Raw genomic sequence first — 27,173 nt, 5'->3', positions numbered from 1 at the left:
TTACGTGGCCTGACACTGAGAAATGATAGATGGTGTGGATAGGAAGGAGTACAGTGGATACGTTTGTCATATAGTTTGCTGTACCTGTTAATACTTCAGAAAGGTCCTGTCAAACATTTTGACCATCTTTTCAACCCAAGTGTGTATTTCCTCCTGGTGAGGATCTTTTATCTTTCTGTTTTTCCTCCTGTGCATACTGAATGTGCTTTGGCTGTGTTTGTTTACTAAGTGATCTGTTGGTTGCTACACTGAGTATTCGGGTTAATTTTGGTCCTATGGATTTTGAAACTGGGAATTTTTTATTTTTATTTTTGCGGTACCGGAGATTGAACTCGGGACCTTGCGCTTGTGAGGCAGGCATGGCGCCACTGAGCTAAATCCCCAGCCCCTGAAACTGGAAATTCTTCTAGCAGATTTTCAACATTGGTCCTCAAGTTTTGTTAAGTGTGTACTGAGTTGAAACTCCTTCAGTCATTTTGATTACTACTTTCTATTTTCATCATTTGTGTGATTACTGAGGAAGCAGCTGGATTTACATCATTCTTCTACTTTATCTTGTGAGATAGAACATTTATGACTTTAACTGTAATTGAGAATAAATTAGCAAATGCAGTTTGGGTTATTTAGTGTTAACCATCACATATATCTAATAATTTTAATGTCATTTTTATAGCAGAACCTTGGTTTTATTTAGAATCAGGGAGAGTTTAGAAAATATTAATAGGATAATAATAATTGCCCCAAGGCAAACATAAGGAACAAAGAAGGCGTGCATGCTGGGGTCTTGGTTGTTAATGAGTGCTGTAGGACCACAGTGGGCATGCAGTGAAGTGGGCTGGCTGTAGGATCCTTTCTCAGTACTGGCACAATTTAGAAAATGCTACCTTAATAAAACGAAGCTTGTGCAAACCATATTCATTTAAAAATAAATTTAAATGCTTTTTCTTAACATCCTAGGAAATGCATTGTTCAAAACAATAGCTTGTAATAGAGTATTTCGAGTTTCTTTTGGTAAGGTTATTTTCACTCTTTGATGAGTCAGTGGACAGTTGCATTCCCCTTTCTCATTTATCCTTCATTAAGCTGAAATTTCCCTAAAACGTGCTTTCCATGATGGGACCATACTTTAATTGATTTGTAGCCTGGACATTAGCTATAGCCCACCTTCTAGGCTATGGGTTAAATAATAAAATATGGGAACTATCCCATCTCCCTTTTCCATTCATTTCTTTTTATTCACTTGTCAGCCTCAAGGGCTCCCTGGGGAAGTGCTTTTGGCCTAAGGAGGTTACATCTTCAGGGTTCCATTGAAATGGGGAGACCCACCCACCTGTATCCCCGCTTACTGGCGTCTTCATATAATTAATGCTCTCTTCCTCCTCTAAAGTGTGGCAGGATCTTTTAGAAGTCAGCTAAGTCAGTTCAGAGAGTTAGTTGGTTATAAAATATAAAGTTATGAAAGATTTATTAACATTTTAATAAATTTATTAGTTTGTAACTTCAGAGTAAGTGGCTTTGTGTAAGATAAGTAATTTTATTACTGTATATTTTATATTGAAAAATTACTTTTTAAAATGTAAAATTGTATTTTGGCCCAGGCCTCTTCATTTCAGAAGTATCTGATGTCCACTTAGTTTTTCTGAGGAGTGTTCTCAGCAAAGCTCAGGGTTCTCTTCTAGACTTAGGAGTCATCACTGAAAATAGAAGAAGTAAGAAAAAAGCTTTTGGCTCTTTTAGTAATTGTTTTCATACTATCAAGAGACTTCAAGCCGAAAAGCTGAGCAGTGTTCTTTGTAGATACACGGTGCCCACTCTCATCTGGAGAAAGCAAAGGAAATGCCAGGTGAGGTTGAGCCTGGGACTGTCAGTTTTTCTTTCCTAACTGTCTCTTTGTGGTAAAGGACTATTGCAAGTACTGATCAAGGTCTAGGTACAGTTCTTTGGAGTTTTATAAAATGTGTTTCACGTGTAAGGGCATGGCCCTTGCCATTGACCTGGTTTGTCCATTCCAGTCCCTAGGGACTGGGTCCTCATCCTCTCTGGACCAGGTTGGCAGCAGTGGTCATTGGTGGCAGAGGAGCTCAGACACTAGGATGGCACCCAGCAGCTGCCCTGCCCTCTTCGGTTGAGTCACCTTGGAGCAGCTCTCTTAATACCTGAATAGTGGAAGATAATTGTGTTTTTAAGTTTCATAGCACTTTATTCTCTTATCTTTCTGTGCACCCTGCATACAAACATACATTCAACTTTTGGTGTGTGTAGATAGTAGAGTGGGTTGCTAAATTCCTTTCAGTATGCATGGCATTCCTGTTTGTGACGTACTTGGGTTTACATTTAACTATGAGACAAAAATTTATGCCTTTTTATGCCAGGAACTTTTCTAGATATTGGCAGTACAGAACTCTTCAGAAGGGACAGTCTAATAGATAAGTAAACCATTGCTATAGCATGTGTTAATTGTAATAGCAACATGTAAAATGTGTGGTAGCACCATAGACTGAGAATCCTAAGTTTTGGGAAATCAGAAAAGACTGAGGAATGTTCAGATGGATGTATAATTTAGTGGCGAAAACAGCTTGTAATGACAACTTTTGGAAAGATTAGCTGTGAAGAATAGAAAGAGGCTTTAGTACAAAGAGGCTGGGTCAGGAAGGGTGTGTGTGTGTATTAAAAATCTGGTCAGGGGAAAGGTTACTGATGCAGGGAATGTCCTTGTTTTGTCATTGGCTGCCACAAGTTTATATGTCTCAGTAAATGTTACTAAGTTTCCTGGAAGGAGAGACATTTTTTGTTTCCTGATATGTCTCTTTCTCAATGAGAAGAACTTCCCCTAAGAGCCTGATGATAAATGCTACGTCTCAGTGGGTCAACATTCACACAAGCCCATGCTAAGTCATTTAGGGTCTGGGGAAGTAGGACCTCTCTGGCCTAAATGGGTCATGATTCATCTTGAATTGGGAGAGGAGTCTGCTACCCCAGAAATATGTCACCTCAAGTAAAGAGTAGATAAGTGAATACTATCTGTGTGGTTGGAAAACAAGGTGAACGTTGGTCACCAGTGGGTGACCACCACTGGGTGATCATCAGTGTCATGCTTGTCTACTGCTTCAGCCACTGTGATGATTAGGTGCACACTTTGGAGTAGAAAAAGGGAATGTGGTTATCTTTGGATCTGGAATTTTGGGTGACTTCCCCCCATATTTCCTACTGCAATCAGTATTTTTATAATCAGATTAAATTAAAAATGCCCATTCTCTGCGCAAGTGCAAGGACCCGAGTTTGATCCCCGGTACCAAAAAAAAAAAAAATGCCCATTCTGCCATAAGAAATTACAAGTAGAAGGAAAACTATATTTATTTTGGTACTCTAAACAGTTCTAAAGTTCTTTTTCATTCTCTTAATACTTTCAGGGAAAGGAGAATTTCTAATTAATCTTGCAGCTTCTGATTAGGTCTACGTGGAGAGGACAGTTCTTTCTCAATTTGAAGGGCTTACTGACCTGTGATATCTGTGGTTCTCACTGAGTTAGCCTGGCTCAGACAAAAAGTGTCCCATTCATTGGCTGGGTGGGCCAGCACTCTTTAGAACCTAGTTTGTTTACTTGTTTCTCTTTTTCTTTTCCCTTTGTGTGTGTGTCATGTCTTAGGCTTAACTTGGAGCCTTTGCAGCCCTTAAAAAATTTTTTTGTTGTTTTGTTTTGAGGCAGGGTCCTGCTAAGTTGCCCAGGCTGGGCTTGAACTTGAGATCCTCTGCCTCAGCCTCCCAGAGTGCTAAGGTTACAGCCACACACCCCAACTTGGCTTAGAAAACAAATTCTTTTCTTTTTGCATTGTTTTTGAGACAGGGTGTTGCTGTGTAGTCCAGGCTGGCCTTGAACTCACTGTGTAGCCCAGGCTGGCCTCAACCTGTAGCAGTCCTCCTGTCTCAGCCTTCCAAGTGCTGGAATTACAGATGTGTGCCACTGTGGCCACCTTGTATCCAAAGTCTTGAATCAGAGATACAAATGGGTTTATCTTTTCTTCGCTAAACACTCTTCTTCCTAGAAGGAAAAATTGTACTCTGGTTAGTTTGTTGGGCATTACTTTTAGATTTCAAGAAAATGAAACTTTAAGTTTGTGTAGTGTTCTTGAAGCAATCCTGGACTTTTCAAGCACTTAGAAAAATATATTTACTTATTTAATGAGTAGTAATTGTATAGATTTATGTGTACAATATAATGTCTTATGTATACATTGTAAAAAGAGTAAATCAAGCTAATTAACCTGTTCATCGCCTCACCTTTTATTTTGTGGTGAGAACCTCTAAAATTTACTGTCTCAGCAGTTTTGAAATGTGTCATTATTAACTATGGTCACTGCAGAGAACTTTGATGTTGCATTCCTGTTCTTCCTGCACAACCCCAGGCTTTGTGTGCTGTGCGAAAGGCAAACAAGGGACTTCGATAAACAGTGTTATATATTCACAAAATAGAAATTTAATTGCTAACAGTTGATTCTCTTTGAGAGTAAATTAGGAAATGGTTGTAGAAGGCTTCTGAAATGGTATCACTTTTTTTTTTTTGGATAGAATTTAGTAAGACTGGTTCTACCAAATTTTTGTCTCAGAAAAAATGCGATAATACTGTTTACCTACTCAGTTGTTCTTCATACATTCTTTGAACTGAGTTCTATTCCAACTTTATTTACAGGCCCCAAAGGATTACTTGACTTATTTGTGATTATTATGTAATGAAAAGTAGTTGGTGAGAGCATCAGTGGAAAGTCTGTAGATTAGAAGTCTCCATTTTAGAGATGATCATTTTTGACTCTCAATAAAAAGTAGCCTCCTAATTTTGTGTTAAATATGTATAGTGAAACACGGTAGCACTGTAGTGACCTTCAGGGACTTGTGGGTCAGGTTATTTTAAATAAAGCGTTTGAATTTCATATTTGGTAAGTTGAAGAGTTTCAAATCCGTAATTCATGTGATGTCCTGATTGCCATAACTGCTGCTTTATTTAATTAAAATTACTACTTAAAATTCTTTTTGTGATTAATCCTCCCCTTTTTCTGGCTCAAGCTTGTTATGAGTTGGCGTGTGAGGAATGATTGGGAAGTTGAGAGGTACTTTTCTGTGTTTTACCTTTTTTTTCTTTTCAGTTACTTTGCACACTCTGTCACCTCTTAGAGCTGCAGAGGGTCATTCTGACTTTGAACTGGTTTCAGAGCTTTCACCCCCTTTAGGGAGTTGGAAATACATATTTTGGATCATAGTTTTTTTTTTTTTTTCGGTTTAGAAACGAAATGGCCTGTGGCAGATCTTTAATTTTGAGGGTAGAACAAGGGCCCTTCATAATCTGTATTGCAGGTCAGTTGTAAGAAATCTAGGATGTGAAAAAAAAGAAAAAGAAAATAACTTCAGTGAAGGCTGTCCTAACATTGTTTTCTTCTTGAGCATGAGGGTCCAGTCTTTTGGCTGGTCTGGCTCTCATTCAGTGGAAAGGAATTGTCCTGGGCCATATATATAATATGTAGTCCAGTTAATGTATGTAAGTAACAAAACTTCCTTTTTTTCTATTTTAAATTATGTTACAAAATAATTTATGCAAAATAACACAAGCCCAAATTTAATAATTAAATAAAACTTGCATGTCTGCTTGGCTTCACAGGCACACACAGGTGTAGTTGGGATACTGTTATCTGTGGTCATGCATTTTACTTTTGAGTCGCAGGAGCACATGTCACATCTGACATCTGATCTATGCACATTTCCATTGGCCGACTGTGTGACAGATAGCTCCGGAGGTGGTGGCAGTGCTCACTGTGCCCTGACTCTTACTGCATTTTGGTGTCGCCTGCAGTCTGCACTGCACTGCTGGGCCACACAGTGGAGTCCTGAAAAGTATCTCAAGGATGCACATGTAGCTGAAGGCAGAGTGCCTGGCTAGCATACACAAGGCCTTGGGTTTAATCCCCAGTGCCTCAGAAATTAGCACTAAAAAAATCACAGAATACAGACAAGTTTATGGCTCATTGTCAGCCATCCAGGGCCACATGCAGGTGGAACATGCTTGTCCTTCTGTTTTCCACACGTAGTGGGTATAGTTACAGACTTTTAAGTTCAACCTACTTCGGAGTCAGATTCCTTTTGATGATATGTAAAATTGGCTATGTAATCCAACTAGTGTTGATTAGAAATTAATTTACCAAATATTGAACAGTAAGGGAAGATTTGCTTTTCCCCAAATGCTAATTTAAGGCATTTCGCTATACTCCGTTGTCCATCCTGTCTCACTTTTACCTCCCCCTCCCTCCCCCGTACCTCTTGAGCCATGAAACATAAATTGAAATACGATATTTGGATCTTTCTAACCTTTAGCTTACTAGCCCTTTCACTTTCCTTATCTGCAACAAAAGCAAGTCATCCTGATGAATGTGCTCCTTCAATTAGAAGTTCTTTAGTGCTGTAGCAATTAACAATTTTCTTAGGCAGACCTGTGCAATTTTAATACTTTCTTCTTATCTTATTTGGTGTATTAGGCTGTCTGAATTTTACTGTTAAAGGTAGAAAACTCTACATTTTGTAATTCTTTTTCTTCCATTTGTAGAACCTTTTAGAATACAGTTTTCTTGCAGTCATGTGCATAATAATGGCAATAATAATGATAAAATACTAGTGGTCTTGTGCCAAGTACTATACTATTAAGTATCCAAACCATTCAGTCCTTAAAGTGCAGGTGTCATTTTCCTGATGAAGAACCTAAAGGTGTAAGTCAGATAATTTATACAAGATCATGCCGTTGGTGATGTCAGGAGCGCCTTAATTTTATTCCAGTGTTCCTGGTGGTACTAAAATAACCTAAAACTTGATTTTCATTTGTCATTCAGAATCCTGTGTGTTTTCTTAGCACTTCATGCTTTAAAGAGCTTTGTGAGATGAAAGGGGCAGGACCTGCTTTCTTCAGCTGCCTTCTTTCACAAGTGCACATTTGACTTCCACATGGGTACATCTGATTATGAGAGTCCTATTCTCTTAGTTTTTCTGTAGCAGGATTTTTTCCACATCGAGTATCTTTTTATTGCAGGTTCTTATACAGTTTAATCTTTGGTAATTATTGTGAAGCTATCAGTGGAAGCTGCTCTGGTTTAGAGTTTTCCATTAGGGTCAAACCAGTATTGGGAGGAAATAAAGGAAAAAAGAAACTGTTGTTCTTTGGCAGGCTTCAAGACAATTGAAATAAATGTGAACTATAATTTTAACCAAAGCACATTTTTTTGTTTGTATTTTTTTTGTCATTTACAAAGTAATATGTGTTTATGGTTGAATTTGAATGCAGAAATAAAGAAAAATTATCTAAATATTATCATTGTTAATATTTCAATACATAAGCAAAGGAAGGATGTATGTGTTTGAAAGGCAACCAATATTTCTGGACATGGTAAACTTGAAATGCATGTTAGATATATATGTAATAATTTGAATATATATTTGGTTATGTGAGCATGAAATTTAAGAGAAGTCAAGATTAGACCATGTATAAATGAGAGTGTCCAGCATAACCATTGGTCCTGAAGAGTCAACTAGGGAGTATGCACAGTCCAAAAAGAGGAGAGAGGAGAGGACTAAGCCCTGGGTTCTCCAGTATTTAGAGGTTTTGAGAAGAAACTCCACCAAAGAAGATCAGTAGGCAGCTTCCAGCAGGGTAGGTTGGAAATCAGTGGATTGTGATATTGTGGAAGCCAAGTAAAGAAAAAGTTTCAGGGAGGAAATGATCACATTGTTTGATGTTGCTAAGATACTGTGTAAGAAGATGAGATGTAGAGGCCATTGAGTTACATGAAGCGGCTTCCTTGGAATGGAGGGGAAAAAGCTGATTTTAATGGATGCAAATATAATCGAGAAGAGGAATTGGAGTCAGTGTACATAAAGATGATTCTTTTTGGGAGTTCTGTGGAGGAGCAGAGAATTGTAGGGGGGCGATTATAGGAGGCCAAGACATTTTAAGAGAGGAGCTGTTATAATATGTTTTGTTTGATGTGGCAATGCTATATATTCATATTCTTCCTCATTGCTGAGACTCTGCAGAAGTTTATTAATTTTATTAGCTTTTTTTTTTTAAGAATTGGGTCTTTATTCTAAAGGCAAACACAAAACTTCATTATGTGAGTGGTTTTCTTGCTAGAAGTTAAGTAGCTTTCATCATATTCTGTAAGGTAAAGACCTTATGTCCCAGTGGTTTCACAGTTAAGCTCATTTTTTAAAAGGATATCCTTAAGTGTTGTTTTTTAAAATTTTTAATTTTTATCAGTTCATGTTTACAGTACATAATGATTATGTCCCTCAGGGGGAGTTGGTATGTGTAGATACCACATCTGAATCCTTTTCCTCTTGTTCCCCTCCCATCTCCTGGCCCCTTTCCTTTTTGCAGAAAGACCTACCTCCCTGTTACTGTCTTCTATCTTTTACTTGCTCTTTAATTTATTCATACTTTGGGTCTCTCATGTAAGAGAAACCAAGCAGTGCATGCAGTGTATTTTTCCCAAACAGGAAATCTTACTGTATATTTTATCTTTCCCAATTCCTAGTTTTGTCAAAAATCTGATTTTAGTTTGACTTTTTCTTTCAAATACCTTTCCAATTTGAAAAAAATTTGTAAAAGTTGTATGACTCACAGCTAAGTTAACAATTTAGATTTACTAGATTTTACTCCTTTTGTGTTTTTAGTCAAAGCAATAAGTAGTGTGTTCTTAGTTTTTACAAACAGTACAGAAAACAACCTCATCTGCACCCCATTCCTAATTGTGCTTCTTAGATATATGCAGTGTTTACTCATTGCTCGTATTTACCTTTGTCTCTGTAATGTTCATACCTTAGCTTATCAAACAGATTTTATCTGTTAATTTACTATTCCAGTGGGTAGTGATATTGTTCAGTTCTATCATCCCCTCACCTGTGCATATAATCATAATATTAATTTTGTTTTTGCTCTTGATCTCCAACTCTGGTGTGTGTGTGTGTGTGTTGTGTGTGTGTGTGTGTGTGTGTGTGTGTGTGTGTGTGTGTGTGTGTGTGTAGTCTCAGTATAAGGCAGTATCTTTTGACTTGGCACATTATAAATCATCTAGAAATACTATTTTCTTTCTAGTTTCTCTGATTTCATCTCCCAGCCTATCAGTTTTAATTTTTTTTTCTTTGCTTTTGCTTTTCCTGGGGGTGAACCTGGGAATGCTTGCTCACTGAGCCAATTCCCTAGCACTTTTTATTTTATTCTTTTGAGACAGTGTCTCTCAGGGTTGCCCAAGCTGGCCTCAAACTTTTGACTCTCCTGTTTCAGGTTCCTTAGAAGCAGAATAACAGTCATCCTTAACCACATGTGGCTGCTTTGATTTATTTCCCTTTTTTTCAGTGTGATCTAAATATATTTTTAAGGAAGATGAAGTGTTGGTATTTAATAGCACTGTGTTAAATTTCACTGTAGGTTAGAAAAAAGGGATTTTCTTAAGACTGTGATTTTTACTATAGATCTAGTAAAAGTTACTTTTATTTTGTCAAGGTTGATACTGTTTACATTCTGTTTTATAACTAAGTCTGCCATTATTTTGCTGTCAAAACCAATTAACTGTGTTTATGTCTTTCACTGTTTCCTTCTGCCATTCAGAAAATGTTTCTTGCACCAAATTAAGTAATGGCTAATGATTATTGAGCATTCATTATATGCCAGGTGCTGACCTCTACAAGCATTGTGTATATTTATTTTGATTCTCTTAAGAAAAATTACTATTTTTGTTATTAGTTTGCCAAGGAGTTGAGGTGCAGTTGTCTGCAGATACAGATGTGAAGTAACTTGCTCAACCAGCAGTTTGGGAATTTCACTCATTGGGGGAATTTTTGGAATTTTCATTCTTGCCCATCCCCTTAGTTTCTTGTGAGAACATTTTGTTAACTGGGGTAGTAAGTGCTGAACCTCCCCCTCTGCCGATTAGTTCATTTTAGAAAACCTACAGTTATACCACACTGATGGCGGAACACTGAAGACTTTCCTGATAAAGGATAAGACAGGGAGATCCGGACCCAGTCACTTTCACTGTGCAGTCATTGCAGCAGGGAGGAAAGAGAAATGGAACATAAAGATGGGGAAGAAGTAAAGCTCTATTTCCAGATGACATAATTGTGAACATAGAAAGTCCTAAGGTATCTACAAAGTGAATATTAGAACCGAGTGACTTAATGTTGCAGAGTTCATGGTTAATATGGTTTTAAAAAAATTTTTGTATTTATATAGTAGCAGCAAAAAAACTAGAAAATTCATTTTAAAACCTCAAGTCTATTGAACAGCAAAAAGCTTAAAATACTTAGGGATAAATTTAATGAAGTATGTATGTGTAAATCTTCTATACTGAAAAGTCACCATAATGCTGTCTTGGAGAAATTAAAGATCTAAATAAATGGAGAGTGATACCATGTTCATGTATTAGAGGACTCAAATTTCATAGCTCTTCATTCTCCCCCAGTAGATACCTAGTTTAATTGCAACCCTCATCAAAATTTTATTAGCTTTTCTAACTCAATAAGATAACAAAATCCAGAAGAATCAAGTAGATATTCTTTAAAAAAGCAATAAAAATGGCCAATAAGTACTTAAAAAGATGTTCAATATCACCAGTCATCAGGAAGTATAAATTAATATCATAGTGGAATACCATTATACATTTATTAGGATACCTAGGTTCAAAAAGATGACAATACTAAGGGTTAATGAGAAGTAGAACAACTAGAATTGTCATGCAATGCTGGTAGATATGTGCAATGATATAATTGCTTTGGAAAACTATTCAATTTCTGAAAAGTTAAATGAAACAATCACTCAGCTCCTACTCCATATTTATTACTCAAGAAAAACAAAGTATATGTCCATGCAGATATTCATTGATACTTTATTATAATAACCCCAGACTGAGAGCAGTGCAGTATTCCATCTTTATGACGGGGGGGGGGGGGGGGGGGGGGTCCATCAGCAGTTAAAAGAATAAACAAACTGTAGGATATCTGTATAATGGAATATTATTAGAGACAAACATCACATATACACAATATAAATCCGTTTTGAAATCTTTCAGCTGAGTGAAATCCCAAGTGAGTATTGTGATTCCACTTATATAAAAGTAAAAGAAAATGCACATTACTCTATAGTAACATTTAACAAATCATTGGTTCCTGGGAGCCAGCTGCACCAGGAAGGAGAAGCCTTGTCAGAGGGTGTGGAATTTTAAGGTGCGATGGAGATGTCTGTTCTCTGATTGTGATGAGGTTTCATATATGTTGTCGAAGCCTGTTGAATTGTACACTATAAATAGATACAGTTTGTTCCACATAAATTATACCTCAAAGTTGATAAAAATAGTGGCTGAAAAATGGTTGCTAGAAAATAAGTATTTGGTATAAATAAGCATTGTTGGTGGGGTCCAATTGTAGTTGTTCCTATTTTCATAGCCCGGAAACAGAGCAGTCCTTTTTAGATAAGTAGTTGCCAAGTGTGTTAAGCAAATAAAAGGCTTCATTGTTTCTTAAAGTCTTTGTAGTAAGAGATGTAGTCCTCTAGGGTTGTTTTGACTCTAGAGCTTGAATTCCTGTGTTTTTTTCCTCTTCTTTGTTCCTGAATTCTCTTCCTAGCTTTTTGAAATTTATGACAGAATTATCAAAGTTGGATTTGTTGATTTGGGAAGTAAACAAAAAAACCTTTTGTTTCTAACGTCTAAGTAGGTGAGTCTATAAACAACTTATTTAAACTTTTCTAACAATTCAGACCCCTCTAAGTTTAACTTTAATTTCAAAATGTCAAATACGGAATTAGAGCCAGTAAATATAACAACTGTCCATGAGTTAACTATGTAATTTTTAATATTAGGAAAAGTAAATGGAAAAAAGCCCAACAGCATACAGTGAGTTGTATAAGTTATAAAAGTTAATGCCCATGCCTGCCATTTCTGATGTCCACCCAGTCACCACCTGTAGCCAACAACACACACCAGGAACGCCATACACACACACACACACACACACACACACACGCGCGCGCGCACGCACACGCACACACACAAATATAAATCCTTGACCGACAGGAACCATTTTGGAAATAGTTTTTTTACTGTATATTATAATTACATGAAGTTTGATCAGAAAATAGTCTTTCTGAATGTCTACATTCCTGTGTAAATTGGTTATAGTGATCATTGTTAATATTTCACCCAGAGGCATCTTCACATTTTGAACAAATCTAGATTATGTTCTTGAATGTAGCACTGTCTTTTATTTGTGTTTTCGAGGCAACTGGGGCATAGTAAAAAGAACATCTGTCGTTCTTCAGTGGAGATAAAAAAGTTTGGCTGGTAGCTTTTTTTTTTTAAATGAATACTTGGTGTTAGTTTACTGTGCTCTTCTGCATTGAGGATTAAAATACAAGACAGCACAGTCCTTTGAGACTGGAAGTAAATAAAATTTGAATTCTTTTGTATACCTGGAACTTTTATCCTCATACTGAGTTATGTTCTGAATTTCTAGTCTATGAAATGTTGTAGACTTGGCTCCATGACTTATATTAATTTATATTTTTAACTTACATTAACATATTTTAAAGTTTTTTTCTTAAGTAAATTATCTGTAAAGTTACCTTGATATGATAAAGGCACTGTATTTTGTTTTATTTTCTGTAATATTTTGAAAACAAAACTAAATGACAACTGTATTAAAACTTCTGAGTAAGGAATAGAGGGCAGAAATTATTCCTAATTGAGGTGGAAGAAGCTTTAAAATGCCTGCTCATTCTTGTCAGCATTAATGAATGAATCAGCATTTTGCTAGGGTTGGTAAACCTTTATTTTTGAATTACAACAGTAAATATTTCCAAGAATGTAGGAAAAATTCGTATGTGACAGAATCTAAATTTGGTCATAATGAATTAATAGAATTTTAGATGCGGAAGACACTGGAGTGTTTACATTTTACTTTGTAGGTCTGAGAAATGTTGCAAAGTCCTGGGTAGATGTTGGAAGGAACTGTGTTACTCTTACCTAGCACAGTCATTACATAGCTGAGTTACTGGGTAAAACAGACTACTGACCGGTTAGTTTTCAGAATTGGGAGAATTAATTTTCAGAGCACATTTCTGTAGTGTCCAGTACTAATGAAAGCCAGGGCAGAGGAGTCTGCATTTATATGAGTAATTGGTATTTGCTGGGCTTGTAGCTCCCACCCCTTGCTCTTAGGATAGGTGTCTTCCAGGAGTGAGCCAGGCTCCTGTGTGCCCTTCAATCATTTGGAAAAGCCATCTAAGAACTTCTCTCTGTGTGCTTTGGCTCAGTGGCATTTCCATTCATACAGCAGTGTCTGACTGGCTGACTGGAAGGAGATGTAGATGACTGGATTTTGGATCTGTATTAAAATTTCCAGGTCATTTGTACAGCAGCAGGTACTGTGTCTGTGTAGGGCCAGGTACTCGCTGATGTACTGTACTCGGGATATGGGAGAGAACAAACCAGGCAAGTTGTGATATTTAAGCTGAGACCTAGAAGGTGAGGAGTGAACCGGCTTAAGAGTGGAAGTCCATGGAGCAGGCAGTGCCTGTTAGAGGCTGTGGGAAAGGATAGTTGGAACTTGGTGCCTGCGGGCCTGGAAGGAAGGCCGAGGCAACTGGAGAGCAGCAAGAGGGGGAGATGGTGGCCTGAGACAGGGTTGGTGGATATGTGGAAAGTGGACTGCATAGCTCTTAAGGACATGTTGAGGATTTTGAAGTGATTTTCAAGAAATTTGGGAGATAATGTCAGGTTTTTCAGCCAGGGAGAAATCACTAGTATGGAGAGAATACATGAGAGGGAATCAGCAGGGGCTTTAGGGGGTCTAAGGCCTTGGTTATCACCATTGTCATCATCTTAAATAGCAGGAAATATTTATTTTTTGCTTGCTGTGGGCCAAGCAGTGTGCTAAACCCATCTTCCTGATTATCTCATTGAAACCTCACAACATCCTAGTGAGGCAGTATTGTTAACCCTGTTTTACAGATGAGGGGACTGAAACATAGCTAAGGTTAAACCACTTAGCCAAAGTCATGTAACTAGTAAGTGTTGGAGCTGGGATTTGGGTCCAGACAGCATAAAATTCTAAACCGTAAGCTGTTAGCCAGTGGCCCATTTTCAACATGTGGGGCAATGATCCATTAGTGGTCTTGAAATTGAGTAGATCACAGCTAGGATTGTTTTTCTAGAATATATGTCAGAATACTTGATATATGGTAAAGATAAAATACTGATACATGAAACTTTGTTTCATGTTTTTATTTTATGACTGTATTTATGCATGTGTGAGCTAAACAGCATTTTTGCAGGCAGGGGCTGATAGCTTAGTGTTGTGGCAGTGCAGATGGAGTGCGGGACGTGGTAAAAAATCAGATGTATGAGCTTGGCTGTGCGAGGTGTCAGGAGTCCCAGGTTTCTGATGTGAGCAGCATCAGTCATGGTGTGAGCTGCATGCAGACCACTTAACTAACAGGAGACAGATCCTTCTTAGAGGACTCCTCCTAGGTGGCTGTTTTACCTACCCAGTTCTCTAGCATCTCAGCTGCAGCTGGTAGGACTTGGGATGTGTCTTGCTCAAGTGGAGTAAATCTGTAAGTTGGCCAGGAAGCCATGAGGTGACCTGTCCCTGAAAACTGCCTGAACAAGTCTGTGGACCCTTGGAATTTGAGGTAACTAGTGACCCAGCTGGTGTCAGGATGAAAAGCAGAAGACAACAAATGCATGGTGGTGAGCCACCCGCAGCTCTGGGGAAGGTATGGGAGCTGTTTTTGCTGGAGTCGCTTGGAATCCAAACAGGCTTTAGGTATTCAAGGTCTAGAGTCATCTTTCTGCAGCTCAGATCCAGTTCATTTTCCTGTGAGGCTCATTTCCTTGTTCTCAAACATAAATCTTTTAGTAATATCTGCTGTCCACACTTCTGCAGGGTCTCTATATTGTGCATTTACCAAATACTAATTGGAAGTAGAATAATGGAATAGTGAAAAATGCTTGGTGTGAATTCCCCTTCTCTGTCTTTGGGCTGTGCTGTGTTCAGCAGAATGAGGAGTTATACATTGTACTTTTAAAGGGCTGTAAATCAGATGGCAGGAAGGAAGACGCTGGGACCTGGGTGCAGGGACAAAGTAGGGCAGGGTTGGCTATGAGTCTGGCTTGGCTGGGGAACCCAGTAGGCTCTGGGCCATGTGTACTGCTTTGGAGAAAGAGGAGGGCAGTGTCCTTGTAGTAGCACCCACAAAAGATAACAGTTTGTTTGAGTGATAGCTCCTCCCTGTTATTCCTAACACTAATTCCTTGTGTTAATAACTCAGTTACAAAGAGCAATTGCTAATAGGAACTTACTTTTTTGGAAAGGCATAACCCAAAAGTTGAATTTGTTCTTATATTTCATTTTGAAGTCACAGTGATTTCATGTGGTATGCTGCATCAGTAAATGATAGGCTATGATCCTTAACCTAGGTAAAGTTTAACCACATAATGAGATATTTTATTTTCATTGACTGCTTTTGAGGAGCTTAGCGTTTCAGCTATATTGAAGACTTTAAAAATAAACACTAAGTAGAAGAAAATTTATAGATGCATTGCTTGCAGTTTGGAGCAGCCTGTCTGTGAGGTGGGATCCGCCCATGACCTGAGGCTGGTCTTTGTGACCTTTAGTAATTCATTTTTCTCCTTTCATTTTTGTCTTGAGGATAGCAAATCTGAGAAGAGTGACATTTTCTCACTCAGCTGACCATTTGAGGGCCTCCTGTGTTTCAGAAGTGAGTGACACGGATGTGATACAGCAAGGGGTGTATGGGTGAGGAACTTACCTGTGTGATTGTCAGTGTGTGTACCCACCACTTGGAGCCGTGCACACAGGCCATGGGCCACTAGAAGAAAATATTAGATCTTCTCTTTTAACCTCTTTCAACTTTCATGTGTTCTAGAGCATATGTATATCACTAATAGTCATACATGTATGAAATGTAGATAAACCATACATGTACTGGGCGGTACCCTTTTTTTGCCAGTATTGTATATGTAATTCAAAATGTTTGGAGGCTAATACATTTTAGCGTATATTTTTAAAAATTCTCTCTTATGTTGTAACAGTTTGAGAAAACCAAGAGTTTCTACCTATGATAAATCAATATTGTTAATGACAAAGTAGTATTACCTGCCTGTTGTAATGCAAAGTAAGACTTGCTGTATATAAAATGACTGATTACTAAGATGTGGCCTGACAAAAGTGAGCCGTTTTCTTCTGGTGCTGGAAGAACTCTACCTTGTATAGAATAGCATCCCCCTGATTTCAGCACTGACCCTTCCTACCACCTGTCAGTGACTGGAAAATAGGGCATGCCCATTATTTCCCTCCTAAAATGAGACCCACTCTCCCTACTCATTTGGTATCTTAAAGTCCAGGGTTGAGGTGCCACCCCAAAATTCCTGGCCCCATTTATCTGCTCATAGTGTTTTCTTAGGTGAACTGTTTTCATTTTCAGAGAGCCAAGAAGTCCTTGGTTCAAAGACCTGTTTCTCCCTATCCCCCCCAAACTCCATAAAATTAGTTAGAAAAACTGCTGCTTAGAACTGAGTTTAATTGAGATGTATTGAGTAAATCTAGGTTGCTCTCCTGGAGGCTTTTGTTTTCGTTTTTGTTTCAGTGATGAGTGTGTATTTTAATTGATATTGACACTTGGTCTTTAAAATATTTTTATTAGAACATGTTAGTAATATATAATTAAATTTTGGGAAATTAGGCCCCATTTATCTGCTCATAGTGTTTTCTTAGGTGAACTGTTTTCATTTTCAGAGAGCCAAGAAGTCCTTGGTTCAAAGACCTGTTTCTCCCTATCCCCCCAAACTCCATAAAATTAGTTAGAAAAACTGCTGCTTAGAACTGAGTTTAATTGAGATGTATTGAGTAAATCTAGGTTGCTCTCCTGGAGGCTTTTGTTTTCGTTTTTGTTTCAGTGATGAGTGTGTATTTTAATTGATATTGACACTTGGTCTTTAAAATATTTTTATTAGAACATGTTAGTAATATATAATTAAATTTTGGGAAATTAGTACATGCATTGAACATGTCTTGCCCATTTTCTGTCCCATTAGCTACCCCCCCATCTCTTTCAGCCTCTACACAAGTCTGTCTTCTAGTTTCCTATCATCTCTCATTTGTTTATTTCTGTGAGTCTAGCTTATTTCTTGTATTACATGATGGTCTTTAGTTCCATTCATTTTCCTGTAAATGACACGGTTTCATTCTTTGGATGACTAATATTCCTATTTTGTAAATACCACATTTAAAAAAATCCATTCATGGACTGATGGGCACCTAGCCTGTTTGCACAGCTTAGCTGTGATTTGTGCTCCTATAAACAGGGATATACATGTATCACTATAGTATGCTGTCTTTATTTTTGGGGGGCTATGGCTAGATCAAATGGTATTTCTAATTTTAGTTTTTTGAGAAATCTCCATACAGGTTATATGACTAGTTTATATTTCCACCGACAATGTAGGAAGGTTTGTTTTTCCCCTCATCCATGCCAATATTCAGTGTTTTTTGTATTCTTGATGATAGCCATTCTGATTAGGGTGAAATGAAATCTCAGAGTAGTTACTTATTTTTCTGTAAAGGCTAAAACTGTTGAGCATTTTTTTCATTAGACTTCTTTTTGTACTTTTTTTGAGACATGCTGTTCAGTTCATTTGCTCATTTTTAATTGGGCTGTTTAAAAATCCTTTATAAATTCTAGAGATTAATCTTCTAACAGAAGAGTAGCTAGCAAAGATTTTCTCTCATTGTGAAGGTTGTCCCTTTACTCTGTTGTTTGCTTTGCTATGCATAGACTTTTAATTTGATGTCCCATTTGTTGATTTCTTGACATTATCTTCTGTGCTGTTGGAGTCCTACTCAGGAAGTCTTTGCCTATGGCTTCAAGTGTTTCTATTATATTACCTTCCAGCAGTTTCAAAGTTTGTGATTTTATATCTAGTTCTTTCATTTGTTTTGATTTGATTTTGGTACAGAGTGGGAGATAGGGATCTAGTTTCAGTCTTTTGCAAGTGGATATCCAGTTTTCCCAGCACCGTTTGTTAAAGAGGCTGTGCTTTCTCCTGTACATGTTTTGGCCTGCTTGTTAAAAATGAGATGGATGTAGGTTTGTTTCGGTGTCTTCTCTTCTGTTGGTCTATTGTCTGTTTCTGTGCCAATACCGTGTTGTTTTTGCTACTATGACTTTTTAGTATGATGTTAGATCCAGTGTTGTGGTGCTTCCAGCATTATTCTTTTGCTCAAGTGTACTCAGGGCTATTCTGGATATTTTCTGATTCCATATGAAGTGTAGGATTGTTTTTTCTAGTTCTGTGAAGAATGTTTTTGGTATTTTAATAGAGATTGCATTGAATTGGTAGATCACTTTCGGTAATATTGCCATTTTCACAATAATAGTTCTAACCGATGAACACAGGAAATCTTTCCATTTTCTAATGTCTTTCATTTTTCTCTAATTTTCATTGTAGAAGTCTTTTATCTCCTTGGTTGAGTACCATATTTGATTTTTTTGAAGTTACTGTCAATGGAATTATTTTCCTGATTTCTCTCTCAGTGGGTTCATTGGTACATAGGAATGCTATTGATTTTTGTGTGTTGATTTTGTGTCTTGACACTTGACCATGTTTTTCTACTTCATTTTATGAAAAATTAAAACCAAATTTCCTAACAAAATAATAGAATAACAATAATTAATACACTGTGTACCGTTATCTTCAAAGTTGTTACTCAGAGTACAAGACATAAACCAAAAAGATTCTTATTAAAAAAAAGTAACAAATGGATGATTAAAAAAACCATTCTGAGACAAAATGTTATTTAAGTGAAACCTTATGTGTGTCTTCCAGGTTGCCAGCGATTAGAAGCATGCTTTCCACTGCACTTCCCAACACCACCTCCTGTGCAGGATGTCTCTGAGTGAGAACGCAGTGTTTGCCTATGAGTCCTCGGTGCACAGCACCAACATCTTGCTCAGCCTCAACGAGCAGCGGAAGAAGGATGTGCTGTGCGATGTCACTGTCTTGGTGGAGGACCAGCAGTTCCGTGCCCACCGGTCAGTGCTGGCGGCATGTAGCAGTTACTTCCACTCGAGGATCATAGGCCAGTCTCATGCGGAGCTCAGCATTACTCTCCCAGAAGAGGTGAGAGGTCCATGTTTCTTGTGATTGTAGTTTAATTTTATTCAAAAGTTTTTTGATTTATAAAGTTAGAAATAAAGCAGTCTTTGGTCAGGTGGCTGAGGAACATTTCTTAGTTTCTGCAGCAATCCATTTCTTTGTCTTTTTTTCCCAGCAGTGGTTACATTTACATCTAAAATGATTAATTTTGGATGTTAGTATTTATTGAGCAGTGGAATAACTTGAGGCACTGTTAGGTTATTTTGAATAAAATGACTCAAGTCAGGGCACACTCAAGCATTAGACATTTGGAAAGTCATGGTTGGAGAGATGGTGCTGTGTGACTTGCTGTCCCTCTGGACCTTGTCTTGAGATGGGGAACTGTGACTAGGTTTAGGGTCCCATGAATCATTTCCCAAGATCTTCTCCCGTGAAAAGTAGGTGCTCCATAAGTGTTCTCTTTCTTTCTCCTTGAGAGTGTCTTTATGTTTTGGTAGAAAAAAGAAATTGTGTCTTATTTGTGGAGTCTTGGTTGTCCATACATCTTTTCCCCTAGGCTGTTGTGAAGCTCAAGCTCATAAATATTTGCATCTTTGTTAATGTCCTGGCTCCAAGAGATCTCTCTCTTGGGCAGAGGAGTGCTGGTTACAGTGACTCTTACTCAAACAGGTTGCTTTGTTTAGTTGCTAACTGCTGCTAGCAGAGTGTCAAGTCTGTGCAGTTGGGACCCAGAAGTGAATAAGGGGAATACAGTGAAAGCGTGTGGAACTTCTTGTGTATGCCCTATCTGTGTGAGATGTTCCCTGTTGGATACCATTAGATAAATTGTAAACTAAATTACCGTGTAGATTGTTGTTAGCTATACATACTTCCATGAAATTTTGGCTATGTTTTGGGAATGAATATTTATCACTTTTGTGGCAAGAATCAGAGTGAAGGAGGGAATACCAAGAAATGACAAAGAAGACCAATTATAGACTAGCCATTGATTTTTTTCCAAAGGAACCCAAAGCATAATGAAGACAAACTCATCATTATGGTTCATATTTTCAAATTGCTGAATGAAACTTTTTAATCAGAACAAAGTCTAATTCATGAGTTTGTGAGGAAAGATACACGTATGTATGCATGTATGTTATGTATTCATTCTAATTTGAAGTATAAATCTCAAGTTTTCAATTATTTGATGTCTTTTATCAGAGTAACAGATTGAAACCACTGTTGTATAACCTGTTGTATAACCTGCTTAAAGGCCCATTTTGATTATTTTAACTTTAAAAAATTTTAATTGAAATCTTGATAATTATAAATACTTATACAGCTATATAAAATAATGCAGAGTTCCCACTTTGATCAGTATCCCCCAATGATAACATTTTGAGAAAAATATTGTATAAGGTTACAGCTGGGAAAGGAGGTTGTACAACCTCCTCATGGTATTCAGATTGCTGTCATTTTTCTTGTGCTAATTTCTGTGTGTGTGTATATATATATATATATATTAAGATTTTATCATTTTATTCTCTGTGGAGGTTCTTCTGTCTACCATAGTTAAAATACTGAACAGTTCCAGTATCTAAGGATCCTTGGCATTAGCCCTTTGTAACCATGTCTGCTTCCTTCCCACCTTTGTTTCCTACTCCCATCCCTTCTTCTTCTATCCCTAATTGCCGACAGCCTCTAATCTGTCCATTTCCAAAGTTTTGCCATTTCAGAAATGTTATGTAAATGGACTCATGCAATATGTAACCTTTCAGACTGACTTTTTTCCACCTAGCATAATTCTCTCGAGATTTATCTGAGAGTTGTATATCAATAGTGTGTCCCTTTTTATTGCTGAGTAGTAGTTTAGTATTAATGTTATCAGTGGAGTTTTTTTTAACATTTTATATATTAAAGAAGATGAGGCTAATTCGCGTTTTTGACTACACCAAATAAAGTTGCTGTGAACGTTTGTGCATAGCTTTTTGTGTGAACATAAGTTTTCATTTCTTACGGGGGATGAAGGGTGCTATTGCTGGTCATATGGTAGTTGTATTTTCGTTTTATATGAAAGCACCAAGCTTATTCAAAGTGGCTGTGCCATTTCACATTCCCACTGGCAATAGGTGAGTGATGCAGTTTCTGCATGTAGCATTTGACAGTCTCACTGTTTTTATTTTAGCCATTTAAAAGTTAGTTAAATTTCCTAAGCTTAGCATGAGTTTTAAAAAGTCACAAATATTAAAAATATTTTGGTCACTCCTGTAGGAACTCAGTGTTTTAAAAATAATTTTGTCAAGTAATGTAGGACGAAGCTTGCTCTGCACTGGAGCAGGTTCCATTTGCCAGCTTCTATGTGCAGATTTCTGCCTGAAGGCTCTGTTACATAGAATCCATGCAGAAACAGTACTGAGACAGAGTTCTTAGAACTTCACTTAGATCACTTTTAAAATCTTAGTCTTTTAAAATTTTATTAGAAATTCTTGCTGTGAGATGCTGTAGTTACCACTTACTCCATGAATGGAATTCTTTGTAAATGCTTTACTTAATTGTTTGTATCTTTAAAAATTCCACTTTTGAAGTTTATAGTAGTTAGGTTGCATGGGCATATGGAGCTGGCCTACTAGACACCTGACTCTTCCTGTATATAGGTTGTATGTGGAATCCATCCTACTTTTCATAGATGGCTTATTTCCTCTGTCATAGGAAAATTGTCTCTAGATCATGGGAGTAAACCATAACTCATGTGTGATTAAGAATGGAATGTATAAAGTGGAGGGTGTATTTCCAGTGGATAGTGTGTGATAAGCATGTGTGTGTAGCCTCCCTTAATTTCCTAGCCAGATATTTTTCTTACCAAATTAAAATACCTATTTTATAATTGTTACAGATATGTTACACATGTCTCTATTCGCGTTTTCGAGTAATGTTACTTTTATTTTGTATATTAACAGGTGACAGTTAAAGGATTTGAACCTTTAATTCAGTTTGCCTATACTGCTAAACTAATTTTAAGTAAAGACAATGTGGATGAAGTGTGCAAGTGTGTGGAATTTTTAAGTGTACACAATATCGAGGAATCCTGCTTTCAATTTCTCAAATACAAGTTTTTAGACTCCACTGCAGACCAGCAAGAATGCCCAAGAAAAAAGTGCTTTCAATCACACTGTCAGAAGACAGACCTTAAATTTTCACTTTCGGACCAGAAGGACCTCGAAATAGATGAAGTAGAGGAATTTCTAGAAGATAAAAATGTTCAGGCTCCTCTTTGTAACCTCCAAAGGTATCAAGGAGATGTAAAAACATCACCTCCCCTACAGGACAGTGCCAGCCAAACATATGAATCCATGTGCATGGAAAGGAATGCTGCTCTGGCATTGCCATCCTTATGCCCCAAATACAGAAAATTTCAGAAGGCGTTTGGGACTGACCGTGTCCGCAGTGTGGAATCCAATGTCAAAGACGTTCAAGCTACTTCTGTTCAGACGAATGAGACATCCGAAAATGAATGTGTAGGGGCAGTCCAGTATTGTGCAGATTTGCAAGTGATTTTAAAATGTGAAGAAAGTAAGTTAGCAATGGAACACGAGGCCACAAAGAAGAAAGATCCTGCTTCTCAGGTCCCAGCAGAAAAAGCAGAAGTGACTCCTTTCCCTCGCAGTTCTGCAGACCCTCATGGGCTCTACTCTCTGTCTCTTTTACACACATATGACCAATACAGTGACTTGAATTTTGCTGGTATGCAACACTCAGCAGTGAAAACAGAAAAGCCTTTATCAGGTACAGATGTTCCAGAAGAGAAAACGTTTGGTGAAAGTCAAGATTTACATTTGAAAGATGACTCAGGCCCCAAGGAAGACAGCAGCCTCGCGTCCAGCGATCGGAGTAGCGTAGAACGAGAAGTAGCAGAACACCTAGCAAAGGGCTTCTGGAGTGACATTTGCAGCACGGACTCCCCTTGCCAAATGCAGTTATCACCTGCTGTGGCCAAAGATGGCTCAGAACAGCTCTACTCACAGAAACGGTCTGAGTGTCCCTGGTTAGGTATCAGGATCAGCGAGAGCCCAGAACCGGGTCAGAGGACTTTTACAACATTAAATTCTGTCAACTGCCCTTTTATGAGCACTCTGAGTACCGAAGGGTGTTCAAGCAATTTGGAAATTGGAAACGACAGCTACGTTTCAGAACAGCAGGAACCTTGTCCATATGCCTGTGTGATTAGCCTGGGCGATGACTCTGAGACAGACACTGAAGGTGACAGTGAATCCTGCTCAGCCAGAGAACAAGAGTGTGAGGTGAGCAGGGTGTGTTCTTAATTCATTGTCCTAGCAACCGTTAATCAGGATTTCCTGAGTCAGCTCCCGCTGCACCACTAGCATGTGAGCAGGCTCAGGGAGGGTGCAGGAAACTCATATGCTGTTAATTATAAGACCAAGTGGTAAATTCCAGAAGAATGAAATGAAGTTCAAAAGACTTCTGGGTTCATACATTTCAAGTAGGTGTGTTTATGTTAACCATGGCGTAGATTCATGCACTGGCCATATAACTGTTTAAATCAAATGTCATGTCCCAAGAGGAAAAAGAATAATGACTCCTCCTTCATTGCATGACAGCTCCTGGTGCAGTGTGTCATGCATTCAGCATTATTCATTGCCACCAGGACCTCTGGACCTGGGTGAGTCACTGAGCCATCGTGTGGCAGTGAGTAATTGTGGGAATGTGACTTCTAACGTAAAGTTTTCTTGGACCTGTTTTTCCATGGCCATTGCTTTTTAAATTTTTTTTAAATCCCTGCCCTCTTTTTCCATTAGCCATATTAACTTTTAGTTTAACAAAATCTTAATATCTCAATGAGTTATATGTAGCTATAGCTGCTTTTTATAAAATACTAAAATACACCCCATATAAGGGCCTGTTTTCTTTTTAACTCATTCCGGCCAGCTTGAAGCACTGGTGGTACAAATGGATCTAATCACTTTTATTGGTCTTTTTACTAATAAAATTAATAAAAAGCCACTCTATGGGACAGTCATGTGGATACCACCAGTTGTTAGAGTTGCCTGGCAGCAAGACATGAATAAACAGCCCTGTCGTGAACATGTTAAGTATTTAAAAATTGGATTTTTGTTTAGTTTTCTGAAGTTGACTTTTCTCTTTATAGTTGGAACTTATACTTTCTTTTTACAGTTTTTAAAAATCTTACTGCATTTTTTTCTTTGCATTTTATTTCATTTTTTTATTGTGATAATGTGAAAACCACCCTTGTAAGAAAATTTTAATTGCACAGTAGAGCATTAACTGCAGGCACAATATTGTACAGCAGGTCTCTAGAACTTAAATAAATGAAACTTTATCCATTGTAAAGTAACTCCTTATTCTCCCTCTTCCAGCCCCTTGTACCACCCACCACTCCCTTCTGTTTCTCTTAATTTGACCGTTTAAATAACTCATGTCTGCGAGCCTCATTCTTGTGATACTGTGGGGTTTGTTCTCTGTTCAGAGAACAAACTATTTTAGTTAGCATAATGTCCTCCAGGGTCACCCAGACTGTAACACAATGCAAGATTTCTTTCTTTATTATAAGACAGAATAGTCTTCCTTTGTGATACACACCACATTTTCTTTATTCATTTGTGCCTGGCTATTCAGTTTATTTCTATATCTTGGCTACTGTGGACAGTGCTACAGTGAATATAGAAGTGCAGATATCCCTCTGAGATACTGATGCCAAGTCTTAACCCTGGAAGTAGGGTTGCTAGATCATATGGTAGTTTTATTTTTCATTTCTTGAGAAGCCTCCATAACTGTTTTCTGTAGTGGTTGCACTGTTTTCACGCTGCCACTGTACAAGGATTCTAGTTTTTCCATATCTCATTCTTCAGCATTTTCTTTGGTGATGGAAGTTTGAAAGTGGCCGTTTTCTTTTTTTGCTGGAAATAGATTGGTGATTTAATTTAAAAATAATATGTACATATGGGTTATATCTGTATTTATATGACATAAATTAAGCATTTAAAATTATACTGTGAAAAAAATGTTATTAGAAAATAACATCACTGAGAGGTTTTCTGTGAGTAATTGTTTTTTTTCTTTTTGGTACCGGGGATCGAACTCAGGACCTTGCGCTTGCAAGGCAGGCGCAGTGCCACTGAGCTAAATCCCCGCCACCTTCTATGAGTAATTTCTGTAAGCTTGAAAGGCAAACTAATTAGGTTGCCAGACTAACTGACCAGTATTCCTTTTGTGTTTTTGATAACATAATTAAACTCTTGTAATATTCTTAATTAAAAGAAAAAGTCATCTTTTCCTTTTTCCAAAATTAAGTAGGTTGAAAATGACTCTAAAATATTAATAAGATTTTTAAAAATTTTCTACATTGGCACGTATAATGTGTAGCTTTTAAAATGAGATATATATGAAGCTATCATTTTTTGACAGAAATAAATTTTCTAAAATGCTTTAGAAATTACTAGTATAATTATACCAATATTAAATCAGTGCTACATAGTAATATTTAAAGAATAAAATGGATTTCATTTTGGGTTGAGAAACAACATATTAAAATACTTGAGAAAGAAACTTAACTCTATAGGGTATTAACATGCAATACTAAAATATCTTAGATTCTATCATTCCGTTTTATTATTGTGTGTGATTTGCTGAAAGTTACTTGCTTCTCAGTTTATCTTCTATGTCTTCTCTCAAATAAGCTAGACATACCAAACTATCAGTTTTTATTATAGTGGATTGTATAAAAACTGAGAATAGGGACCATTTAAAACATCTAAATTAAGCACGTTGATAAAAATGAGGTACTTTTTTAATCTTCTCAGGTTTAAGAATAATTATAAAATAGCACTTACTGTTTATTTCACCTTCTAGGTGAAACTGCCATTTAATGCACAACGAATAATTTCCCTGTCTCGAAATGATTTTCAATCCTTGTTGAAAATGCACAAACTGACCCCTGAACAACTGGATTGTATCCATGACATTCGCAGAAGAAGTAAAAACAGAATTGCAGCACAGCGCTGTCGAAAGAGAAAGCTTGACTGTATACAGAATCTCGAATCAGAAATTGAGAAGCTGGTAAGTACGCAAGTCTCTCATTGCTATTTAGATTCCAGAACATTCTTTTTAATAGAGGAATTGCTTTGTCAATTCTTAGGTAAGAGCTAATGCTCAGTTACATATTAATTTAAAAATGTAACGGTTACTGTTTTAAGATAAACTACCTGGCATTTTCAGAAAAGATAGGAAAAGTAGTGAGAGTTTTTAATTGACTTTTACTTATGTAAGCTTTTTAAAAATTAAAAAGGTTTTATTAGTACATGTTTGCAATACATAATGATTATATTCACCATGGGGAGTCGGTACATGAACATAACACATCTTAATGCTTTTTACTCTAGCTGCATTTCTTAAAAACTGATTTCAAATTAGGGATGATTTTAGTGGTTGAATAAAAATTAAAGAAATTAGAAAGGATTTTAATTTCTTTGTGATATGTCTGGGGTCTGTATAACGTTCTGTTTAGTAGTCTAAATGAAATGAATTACCTGTTTTAGATGATAGCAGAAACATCTTTCATCCAAGGAAAAATATTTCTTAGAGGCTATACTTATCTGAATAGAAAATTTTAAAATCACATGCGACCCTAGGCGAGAATAGTGCTTGATTATTGAATCTTTTTTTTTAGCATCAAAACTAAAATTAACTGAAAAATGGTTTCATTTGTTTCCACTTCTCTTTTCCCTTAGTGGTTAGTGGAAAGAAGCACTGTATGAAAGGACAGCAGTGATAGTACAGCTCAGCTAAGGGCAAAATCTGTGGGTCAGGCAGCAGGGAAACAGCCTAGAAGTAGTAAAATCATTCCTTGAATATTCAGTTTTGTGAGTTTGTTCATTGTCACTGAAAATTTAAAGCTGTGATTGTAACAGGTCTTCAAGCATGAACATGAATGGCATTAAACTGTACAGTTGTGCCTTA

At 37.2% G+C, this 27,173-nt stretch overlaps 1 protein-coding gene across 3 annotated transcripts in view; it reads left to right on the top strand.

Annotated features, from left to right (window-relative positions):
• The window catches only part of Bach1 (BTB domain and CNC homolog 1), a 45,535-nt gene that overhangs the window by 4,085 nt on the left and 14,277 nt on the right, over positions 1-27,173 (top strand). For all 3 annotated transcript variants that reach the window (XM_087213307.1, XM_087213311.1, XM_087213312.1), the window contains 3 exons: positions 18,933-19,226; positions 22,139-23,479; positions 26,067-26,273. In XM_087213307.1, coding sequence (XP_087069433.1) covers positions 18,993-19,226; positions 22,139-23,479; positions 26,067-26,273 — 1,782 coding nt within the window. In that variant the 5' untranslated portion in view covers positions 18,933-18,992. Of the gene's footprint in view, positions 1-18,932; positions 19,227-22,138; positions 23,480-26,066; positions 26,274-27,173 lie in introns of those variants that run through there.

This window comes from Heterocephalus glaber, unplaced genomic scaffold, assembly GCF_053883595.1.
Source record: "Heterocephalus glaber isolate CG9 unplaced genomic scaffold, H.glaber_assembly_v1.0 deba00000122, whole genome shotgun sequence".
NCBI lineage: Eukaryota > Metazoa > Chordata > Mammalia > Rodentia > Bathyergidae > Heterocephalus > Heterocephalus glaber.
The sequence above is the reverse complement of the archived record's forward strand: the minus strand, read 5'-3'. Positions and strand labels throughout refer to the sequence as shown.